Source organism: Salvia miltiorrhiza, chromosome 3, assembly GCF_028751815.1.
Source record: "Salvia miltiorrhiza cultivar Shanhuang (shh) chromosome 3, IMPLAD_Smil_shh, whole genome shotgun sequence".
In the NCBI taxonomy this organism is placed as follows: Eukaryota; Viridiplantae; Streptophyta; class Magnoliopsida; order Lamiales; family Lamiaceae; genus Salvia; species Salvia miltiorrhiza.
Window position 1 is genome coordinate 62817422 of NC_080389.1, and position 12012 is coordinate 62829433.

The 12012-nt window shown below is 38.0% G+C and overlaps 1 protein-coding gene across 1 annotated transcript; it reads left to right on the forward strand.

The window, feature by feature from the left end:
* Window positions 1-4137: 4137 nt before the first annotated feature.
* LOC131019144 (uncharacterized) lies at window positions 4138-11603 on the forward strand. The gene is made up of 3 exons (XM_057947830.1): window positions 4138-5511; window positions 5572-6399; window positions 11154-11603. The coding sequence occupies exons 1-3, from the start codon at window positions 4138-4140 to the stop codon at window positions 11601-11603; spliced, it is 2652 nt and encodes an 883-aa protein (XP_057803813.1).
* Window positions 11604-12012: the final 409 nt, after the last annotated feature.

The window sequence follows — 12012 nt, forward strand, 5'->3', positions numbered from 1 at the left end:
TAATATTAGGTATAGGATGATGGCAGGTGAATTTCATCCGGTCTTTTGTATGAGTTTAAAATTATTTAAGGCCATTATCTTAGGGCTATTTGCAAAAATAGGCCACTATTTTTCGGACTTGCAAAAAAAGGCCAATTATTTTAGTTTTTGGCAGTTTTAGGCCACATTTGAGCTCAATTCAGCATTTATAGGCCATTTTTTGGGGTCAAAATGTGACCCAAAATAGCCTGATTTGGTACACATGTGACCTAAAAATACAAAAAACTAAAATAATTGGCCTATTTTTGCAAGTCCGAAAAATAGTGGCCTATTTTTGCAAATAGCCCTAAGATAATGGCCTTAAATAAATTTAAACTCCTTTTGTATTCCTATTTTGAGAATTCAGCTTTTTGTGACTTTCTTAGATTAGTGCACGTGCAACTTAGGAAATAGTTCCCTCAAAAAAAAAAAAAATCTTAGGAAATAGGTCTGCCTAAGAATCCGTGGGGATAAATAACTAATATTGTGGAAATGACGTGGGTAATTATTTTGTGGGTAATTATTTTTTTGTGGGTAATTATTTTTTTGCCATAATTATATTATGTGGCTGCTGCTAAGAATCCGTGCCCAGAAAATCTGTTTACCGAGGTATAAAGATACCTAGACAATGATAGGATCATGGCAGGTCACAGGTGTAATTTCATCCGGTCTGGGTCGTTTTCCTATTTTGAGAATTCAGCTTTTTGTGCCTTAACGCACTGCGGTTGATCAGCTTTTCAGCTTTTGCAAAATTGATTACGAGTTGAGGCCTGCTACAAATTCGGCGCGCGTTTATTTGGGAATCCCTGAAGTTATGGGGAATTGCAAATGAGGGTCGGACGCATGTCTTAGTGCCATAACATAATCTAAGACATGTTTATTGCCATCACTTTCGAATATCGATATTTAATCACTTTCGAATATCGATATTTTTCTTGCATGCGATGCAAGAGGAAATGAAAATCACATATTTAAATCATTGAAACCAGTCATTACTTGCAGGTACCATACGTTTAATGGAGTTTCAACATTGCGTGCTCCACATGTTTAACAAAATGTCTAAGAAGAAATAAACCAATTTCATAAGAGAGTTGACCTGAAAGCGGAAACACTCGTATTATAAACAGACAGATTTCCCAAGGTAAGTTACAGACACTCAAATATTGAAAATCTTGAATAATATAACCAAAAATAGTCAACATAAATAAGAGAAAAAATTGTTCTGCTTAATACATTGAAACTACTCCCTCCGTCCCACTGTAAGTGAGACCTTTTTTTTTTGCACGGAAATTAAGAAATGTGTATTTTGTGTGTAGGTGAAAAAGTGAAAAAGGTGTTTAAAGGGAAAAGTTTTTACCCAAAAAGGAAAGGTCTCACTTACAGTGGGACGCCCAAAATAGAAAGAATCTCAGATACAGGGGACGGAGGGAGTAAATATTATCATAAAAAAAAACTATGCTCATAAACATTGATGCTCTTGCTGCAGACTTATTTGATTTATTGATTCACCACATAAAATTCTTGTTTTTTTTTTCCTTCTTTTTTTGGTTTAGATATTGGATAGACTGTAGAGTGATTCCTCATATAAGTGAGTCTAATCTCAACGGCAACCTCTTGAAGAAGTTAACCGGTATCCACGGCACCTTGTACTTGAACCGTGGATGGCGCAACACAAAGAGGTCGATGAGGAGGGCGATGATCTGGAAAGGCGTGATGTAGAGGAGCACAGCCCACGCAAATGAGAAAGCAGTGTATATGGCGGTTGCCCTTGGATCCCTCCACCTCAGCAAGCAGAGGATGGCCGATTGCTTCACCGTGCCCTAAACAGACGATGTACAACATTCATTGAACTATTTTGATGAGAACTGTAATTTAGATGACATTGAACTTTGTTCTTTCTAAAAATGAAATATTATAAAGTAAATTACGAATTTATACACATTTTGTAATTCTGATATTACTTTTAAACTTTTTTAAATATATATCGAATCTTACTAAATTTTGCATTTGAGACTTTTCCAATTTTTTCGACGGTCGAAAATATGGTGCGAATACCACCACTTTATGTTCTTCACTTCAATAATCTTAAAGTTTAGATTTACAATTCCTCTAGTCCAATATTATACAAATTATTCTCTAAATCACATCATTTTGCTTATACAAATTGGATTCGCTGCAAAAAAAAATATACTAAAAAAACATCACAATATATTATAAGAACACTAAAGCTGTACACAAATACATATGTTAATAACATTGACAATTTAAAATTAATAGTAAAACAAAATGCATATGTTAAGTATATATATTTATTTTTAAAATACATAGGAAGTACTCCCTCTGTCCACGAAAAAGTGCCCTACTTACCCCTTTTTTTTTGTCCACGAAAAAGTGTCATGTTTACCTTTTTGTACATTCATACCCTTTACTTTTCAATTTATTTACAACTTATGTCATTAATAATAAATCCACACTTTTATTTAATCTATGCAATTAACCCACACAATTAATCCCATTTATTTATTTATTTTCTTAATTTTCAGTTTATTTATTTATTTTCTTAATTTTCAGTTTATTTATTTATTTATTTTCTGAATTTCAAGTTTATTTATTTATTTATTTTAGAATTTTTAGTTTATTTATTTATTTTCTGAATTTTCAGTTTATTTATTTATTTATTTCCAGTTTATTTATATATTTATTTTCTGAATTTTCAGTTTATTTATTTATTTATTTATTTATTTTCTGAATTTCAAGTTTATTTATTTATTTATTTTTGAATTTTCAGTTTATTTATTTCCAGTTTATTTATTTATTTATTTCCAGTTTATTTATTTATTTTCTGAATTTTCAGTTTATTTATTTATTATTTATTTATTTATTTATTTCCAGTTTATTTATTTTCTATTTTATTTATATATTTATTTTCTGAATTTTCAGTTTATTTATTTATTTATTTTCTGAATTTCAAGTTTATTTATTTATTTATTTTTGAATTTTCAGTTTATTTATTTTCCAGTTTATTTACTTATTTATTTATTTATTTCCAGTTTATTTATTTATTTTCTCAATTTTCAGTTTATTTATTTATTTATTTTCGAATTTTTAGTTTATTTATTTCCATTTTATTTATTTATTTATTTTCTGAATTTTCAGTTTATTTATTTTCCATTTTTTTATATATTTATTTTCTGAATTTTCAGTTTATTTATTTATTTATTTTCTGAATTTCAAGTTTATTTATTTATTTATTTTTGAATTTTCAGTTTATTTATTTTCCAGTTTATTTCCAGTTTATTTATTTTCCATTTTTTATATATTTATTTTCTGAATTTTCAGTTTATTTATTTATTTATTTTCTGAATTTCAAGTTTATTTATTTATTTATTTTTGAATTTTCAGTTTATTTATTTTCCAGTTTATTTATTTCCAGTTTATTTACTTATTTATTTATTTATTTCCAGTTTATTTATTTTCCATTTTATTTATATATTTATTTTATGAATTTTCACCTAATAAAATAATGCCAAATAGTTAGTGCAAGATTAGTAAAAGTAACCACAATACATTAACACTACCCTTTTAGTCTTTTACACCACCTTTACACCAACTTTTTCAGCTTTCTTAAAACCCGTGCCAGCACCCAAATGGGGCACTTTTTCGTGGACGGAGGGAGTACAAATTAATAGGGACACGTGTAAGTTTTGTTGGAGGTAAGTGGTATTTGACATAACAGTCAAAGTGATACGCCAACAGAAGTCCTAATAGAAGCCCAACAAGTTATACAAGATGAACCAAGCCCAAGCTTAGCCCGGAGCCGACCTCGTCGAGAGATTAGAAAGCCCAACCGCTATCTTAATTAGTTATTCCTTTACTTATTGTTTTCTCAGAGTCCTACATAGATTAGCACTAGATTAGAGTTTATTTCTTGTTTTCCAAGTAAGTAGTTGTTGCCCTAGCTTCTATATAAGGAGATGGGAACGTTTGTTTTATTTATGCTATGAAATTATTTCTTGAAGCTATTCTTTGCGTGATCGTAAGAATTGCCGGAGTTTTGCATTCTCCCTAACGTGATCATTAATACGTAGCGTATTAATTGGTGCTTTCATTGTTGTTCTCATGGCCCCCGACGTTCCCGATTGGCAAGCGCCGCTCACCGCCGTGCAGAAACAGATCGACGAGCTCGTCGCGCTTTTCCGCAACTCCCACCCTTCATCATCCTCCACCATGGATAACCACAATCCTCGTGGCCCGCTGGTTCGTCTGGACGTTCCGCGCTTTGACGGCGATGATCCTCATTCATGGATCTTCAAAATTGAGGAATACTTCGCATACCACAACACACCAGACACGCAACGCCTCCAAATCGTTGCGTTCCATCTCGACGGCAAGGCCTCCACATGGTTTCAATGGCTGAAATCACAACATATGCTATCGACATGGCCGGATTTCTTAGCCCGCGTTCGCGCGCGCTTTGGTCCCTCGCAATTTGAGGACCCCGAAGGCACGCTAGCCAAACTCACACAACAAGGTTCTGTTGGTGATTACCAATCCACCTTCGAATCTTTAATGGGACGCGTCACGGGTATCTCTGAACCTCTTCTTATATCCTTTTATATATCTGGGCTCCAGCCATCTATCCGTCGTGAATTACAGATGAATCGACCATCAACGTTGGATGAGACTTTCGCTCTTGCTCGGGTATTCGAAAGCAAGTACTCAGAGGACCCGCCCAGCCACCACGGCTCCAACCGGCAGTTCAACAGGCCGGCATATTCGCCCTCTTCCGTGCCTCGGCCACCACCAGCTCACACGCCAACACCACCACCATCGAGCCACCCCATCACCACACCGCCTATCACTGGGCCTCGTCGCGAAACCACCACGGCTGTCCCGGTCCGACGCCTTACCCCGGCAGAAACTCGCGAGAAGCGCGAGCGCGGTCTCTGTTTCCACTGTGACCAAAAGTGGAACCCCGCCCATCGTTGCAAATCAAAAGGCACTGTCATGCTTTTAGAGGGAGATGACATCGAACCTTCGGAGGATATTGAACCCACCGAACCCGCTGATCACTCTTTGGATGAGACACTTATCATGGGCGATATCTCTAGCCTGCACTCATTGTCCGGCGCTACTCACCCCCGATCTCTTCGTTTATGGGGCACCACGCTCAATCAACGCTTTCAGGTAATGATCGATAACGGTAGTACTCACAATTTCATTACACCTGCCCTTGCAGAGCGCCTCAAGTTGCCACTCTCACCGGTTCCCAGCTTTCGAGTCCGTATCGGCAACGGTGACTCTATTATCTGCCAGCACGTCTGCCACCACACCACTATCAACCTCCAAGGCACCGACTTCACTCTGGATCTCTTTATGTTGCCCATCAAAGGCCCCGACGTCATTCTCGGCATTCAGTGGCTACAAGAATTGGGCCGTGTGCTACACGATTATAGTCACGGTCGCATGGAGTTCACGTGGAATGGTCAACAAGTTTTTCTCGAGGGCGACCCTTCGCTTTGTTCTCGCGAAATCTCTTTATCCTCGCTCTAGGCCCTACTCCAATCTGATGAGGTTGATTCACTATTTGAATTATGGATGCTCCTGACCGACGAACCCGCTGTCCCATCTATTCCTCTTACTGAACTCCAGGATGTTTCTTCCTATTTTCGTCCGCTCCTGACTCAGTTCGCCGACGTATTTACAGCACCAACGGGACTTCCTCCACATCGTCTCTTTGATCATCGTATCCATCTGGACCCAGGTTCCAAACCAATCAACGTTCGCCCATACCGCTACCCTCACTTCCAGAAGAGCGAGATGGAACGTTTGGTCCAAGAAATGCTCGATCAGGGCATTATACGCCCCAGCCACAGCCCATTTTCATCCCCAGTGCTATTGGTTCGGAAGAAGGATGGCTCTTTCCGCTTCTGCGTTGATTATCGCGCCTTGAACGCGGTAACCGTTAAAGACAAATTTCCAATTCCCACCGTCGATGAACTCATTGACGAATTGGGCACTTCAACCATCTTCTCCAAGCTCGATCTGCGCGCCGGGTTTCACCAAATCCGTATGCACAATCAAGACATTTTCAAGACGGCATTCCGGACTCACGACGGCCATTATGAGTTTCTAGTGATGCCATTCGGCTTATCTAATGCTCCGTCTACGTTTCAGGCCACTATGAACTACGTTCTCAAGAAATTTTTGCGTTGTTTCGTCGTCGTCTTCTTTGACGATATACTTATCTACAGTCGCTCCAAGTCCGAACATCTTGAGCATTTATCCGCCGTGCTCTCCTGCCTTCGCACCAACTGTCTCTACGTCAAGCTCTCTAAGTGCTCTTTTGGGACTTCGTCTGTCACCTACTTGGGTCATATCGTAAGTGCCGGCCTCGTCGAGAGATTAGAAAGCCCAACCGCTATCTTAATTAGTTATTCCTTTACTTATTGTTTTCTCAGAGTCCTACATAGATTAGCACTAGATTAGAGTTTATTTCTTGTTTTCCAAGTAAGTAGTTGTTGCCCTAGCTTCTATATAAGGAGATGGGAACGTTTGTTTTATTTATGCTATGAAATTATTTCTTGAAGCTATTCTTTGCGTGATCGTAAGAATTGCCGGAGTTTTGCGTTCTCCCTAACGTGATCATTAATACGTAGCGTATTACAAAGTGTCAAACAATTGTTCGGTGGTATTAGAGTTAAACAACCCGAACCGGCCAACGAAAACCCAAAACAAAATGCACTTTATTTAAATGCTACGTGTCCTCAGTCTAACGGCAATGTGTAATGCACGGCATACAAAAATATAACACCCGTTGACTTCTAAGTGGAAGATGAAGACCTCCAAACAAAGTCATACAAAAATTGTAATTTCAATTAATTATTACAAATTTCTGTATTAGATCATTAATTTCAATCTTCATTAAAGCTGAAGTTGGGCGAAAACGAAAAAACCTAACGCAATTCTCCAATATCTCCGGCGAGCATCCACGGCAGCCGCGCCTCCTCTCGCCGTCTCTCCTGATCACCCAGATGAAGATTTTTGTTTTTTTTAGAAAAAGAAAAAAAAATCAAGTCTTGGAGCTTGTTTGTTATAGATTCATCTCATTTCTTTTGTGTTTGTTGCTGAGTTTTTAGGAGTATATATATATATATATTATGCCAAGTCTGTCATCTTTTCTGACAATAACTAAAGGGAGAGATTATATATGTTCTAAAATAAAGCTTTGAAAGGAAACGAACCTTCTTCAGTTTGGTTTTGATGAGTATGTTGCTGTATTTGTTGTTTTCGCTGTAACAAAAATGAAGAGAAATTGATGAGGTGACAAAAAGGGAGTTGGTGAAGATAGGAACTAAATCATATGAATTGTAAAGGGAAACTCAAGATTCTTCATTCCAGATTATAGCTCTATATATAGAGCAGAATACATTCTGTTTAAGTTACAAGACGGAGGTTATTTTGAACTAATAAGCCTGCCACATCAGCAAAGCCATAACAGAAAGATTAACAGAGCTGCATGGAATTGGTGAAAAAAGGGATTCCCAAAACCTATGCATGGAAGTTGGGACCTATGCATGGAATTGGGTGAAAAAAGGGCGTTAATTAATTAATTCATTCATTCACATTCATACTTATTTTCGATTCCCAAAACCTATGCATGGAAGTTGGGACCTATGCATGGAAGTTGGGACCTGCATAACGAGGTGACGAGTGAGTAAATGGATAACACGCAAATGAGAAAAACGTGATTGTGATTGAAAGTCTATAAATAGACATGAAGAGACTCCTACACACACACTAAACAAATCAGCCTAGCACCTACCCAGCACTCCACCCCCCTCTCGCTCAGCACTCATCACCTATCCCCCCCCCCCCCCCTCTGCACGCAGCACCACCCCACCACCCTCACACCCTCCTTCCTCTCAACCACCCCCATCTCTCCAGCCTTTGTTAAGAGGCAACAGCAGCCAACATTTGGAGCAAACGCAGCAGCAGTGTTAACGAAACAGCAGCAACGTGAAGGAGCAGCAGCTCGCGGCTGAACCGCCGAGCCGCCGCCCCTTTTCTTCGTCTCTCTTTCGACCTCTGCTGTACCACCGCTCCACTGCCACCCTCCTCCCTCACGTTCTACCTCCTTGACGACGACGAAGCGAACGCCGGACTGTCAAGCGGCCAAGCTCTACGAGCCCTTGCTGCCTTACTTCTCTCTCTCGACTCTCACCCTCAAATTATAATTCGGCAGCCACCACATCTCTCCTCCCTAGCTCACCACCAGCGGTAACTCCCCAAAAGAACGAAAGAGAGTAGCAGCAGCTCCTACGCACCGCCGGAACCACCGCAGCTCGCACCGAGGAGGAGAGCAGTCGTCGGTCTTAGCTTCTCGGGTAGCCGACGCTTATTTTCTTGTCCCGACTTTTTCTCTTTCTCATGCACACCTGCACATATGCATGCATGATATATATATGTATGTGTACGTACATATGTATATAAGCATGAGGATATATATATATATATATGTACTTGGTATTGGTTTTATATATATATATATATATATATTATATTGAGTATATATTTATATAAGAAAGGATTTGATAATAATAATATTATTAGAAAATTCTTATTTCTAATAATTATATTTTTGGTTTAAATTTCTTTTCTTTGAAAAAGAAATCTTACATAGTAATATTATGGATTATTATGATAGATCGGGACGAGGAAAACGGGAATTCTAAGTTAGCTCAGTTGAAGAAGGAATGTCAATTCGCTACGCCTTGTGGAGATAAGTAAGTACTTATTAATAAAGTACTTTATATATATATATATATATATATATATATATATATATAGATGACTCGTTTTATCGAGCATAGATACGTGATTCATATGAATATATATATATATATATATATATATATATATATATATATATATATATATAGGGGGCCGCTCCAATGAGACCCCCTAATTTTATTGAGATCTAGGGCACGATCTGGTGCGTTTATTTTATCAATCCTATGGCTGATATTGTATCTGGAGGGTGATTTTTTTTCGCAGGGTTCGAATCCTAGAGGGAGCAGAATATTTTAAATTTTGTTATTCATCAGTATATACTGCATTGTTCATCAGTATATACGGCCCTGTTCATTAATATATATGTCTTATTCATTACGAATTTTTTAAATTTTATTTTTCATCAGTATATACATCTTGTTCATTAGATATACGTTTTGTTCATTAGTATTATATGTCTTATTCATTGTCCTAGTGTTTCACGAAAAATATGGGGTCTCACTGGAGCGCGCCCCTATATATATATATGATGGAGAAGAACTCCTATTAATGAGAGTGAATAAACGATTAATGATTGTTAATTGTCTATTTTATTTTTCTCTATTAACACGAATATATATATATATATATATTCTCGTTTATTTAAGGTCTGAACGTGGTAAAGCACGCAAGTGATTATAAGTGACGATAAGGAAAGAGCAAGGACGAAAGGTAGGCATATTTTCTAACCCTAATATGCGGGCCTTGCAAACCCTCTTATGTGGGTTAAAGATAAAATCTTTTATACGTTATTATTATTATTATTATTATTATTATTATTATTATTATTATTATTATTATTATTATTATTATTATTATTATCAATAATCCTCTATATTGGTGAAAAATTGTTGTTAAACCGTTGACTTGCCATGATTTGTGTTGATGAGTATATGGTACCTGCTACTATGATGATACGATCGGCCTTGAACTACGTGAGCCGACGGGCTACTAGTTAAGGTTTGTGCACATGGGTGTGATCGTGAGCCGTTGTCATGCATCGGCCGGTCACAGGAACTGAGAGGGTGGCCACCTTCTCTTTTCCATGGTTATTATGATTTCATCTTTAAGATGATGATGTTGGGTAGCAAAATGGTACATATGCTGTGAGTTAAATGGATAACCTGAATTGTGAAATATATGATTATTGATTATTATTATTTGGTTATTTGCGAAAATGGCGAACATGTGATTCTTTTCCTAAAATAATATCATGTGTTCAGCTACTGCCAGGCAAGTTCAACATATAGCTCTAATTGAGCACCTTTCAAATTATTTTTCGGCACGTGTTTACTGAGTAATAATTTCATTACTCAGCCCTGCATGTATTTCTAAATGTGCAGGTTGAATGACGATCGAGGGGAGAGTGCTCTATGTGCGTGGCACAAGTTACACTCGGAACTTTAAAATCACTTCTATTGTGTGTTTTAAATTCTGTTTTATTACAAACGGTAAAATAAATGCTCTCGCTTGTGAGGGTATTCGTATTGTGTCTCGATTGGACCTCATAGATTATTCGTCTCCATACGAGTAATCTGACTACGCTTTGGTTGTGTGTGTATAATTTGAACCCCGATGTCTACTACTACTTTATGATAGTTTGTGCAATAAGGGCATAAGCCCAATGTGAGAAATTCTAATGTTGGACTAATATTGCTTAGTATTTTATTTGCAAGATGTCCCTTGAATGAGTCTTTCTATTTATATCATTAAGTTATTATCAACTGAAATTATAATATATCAAACTCCTGTGAATAAATCAGTCCTTGGTGTAGTATTTGCGTGATTATTTATCCACGCTATCACGGGCCTTAATTGGGAAAGGGCTGTGACACTTTCAGTATTAATTATACGTTTTATTCACTACCAATACACGTAACAATATTTTCTTAAAATTCGTGTCGTCCCATATTAAGAAGTTATTTGTGGGACGGAGGGAGTATTTCATACTTACTCACAATTCAGTTGTGATTTTCTTATTTTTCGAATAAATATTTACAGAAATATGACAACATACATGACCCTAAAATTTGACTTCCAAATACATCAATTTATAATTTTGTCTGTTTTTTTTCCACGGCGAGAACCTCCGGCCAAATTGAAACTGACGTGGCTCCTATGTGACAAAATCGAAACTGACGTGGTTCCTATTTTTATTTTGTGAATTTTAAAAGGAAACGACACCGTTTCATTGTACATGCTCTTCTCTTTCTCCTGTTCTAGTTGTGGTCGACGGATTTGGGTGTTTGATTTGGAGGGTTTGTTGGGGAAGCCGGTGGATGATGAGGGTTTGCTGGTGGTAGGCGGCGGAGATCGTGGAGGAAGGAGAAGGGTTCGCCGGCTGGAGAATAGGTGGCGGAGGTCGTGGAGGAAAGAGGGTTTGCTGGGGGGAGGCGGCGGAGGCCGTGGAGGAAGGAGAAGGGTTTCGGGATGGAGAAGAGGCAGCGGAGGTCGTGGCGACGGGGGATCCAACTCTCTCCTCTCTCTCCGCATCTGGCTTAGGAAAATTGGAGTTGGAGTTGGGGAATTGGGTATTTGGTTTGGAGAGTTTGCTGGGGAAAGGCGGCGGAGGCCGTGGAGGAAGGAGGAGTGTCCGTCGACTGGAGAACAGGCGGCGGAGATTGTGGAAGAAGGAGGAGGTTTCGCCGACCGGAGAAGAGAACAGAGACTTGAGCTTTGCCTCGCCGGAGGGAGGGGCTCTGCTGGTGGGGGAGAAGTGGCAGCGGTGGTGGTCTAGAGATGAGATAGAGTGATGAATCTAAGAGAGAAAGAGAGAAAGTGTGGTGACGTGTGAGAGAGTGGAGTGTGTGTGTGATGTGGTGATTTCGACTGCCACATAGGCATTCCGGTTGCCACGTTGACGTGCCGGTTGCCAAATCAGATTTGATTTGGGCGAATTTGTATTTTGTGGGAAATTTGCGAACTAATTACAAATTGATGTATTTGAAAGTAAAATTTTAGGGTCGTGATATAAATCAGAAAATTGGAATTTCTCACGGATTTTCCGGTTGTTAACTCTTTAATTAAATATTCAACAAATTTCACGGTGATAATAATACAATATCAACTTACCTCTGTCAAACTATATGAAAAATATATACATAAATATGGAAATAAATAGGTGGGTGAGTGAGTACGAAGAATGATCTAAAATGGTAGTAA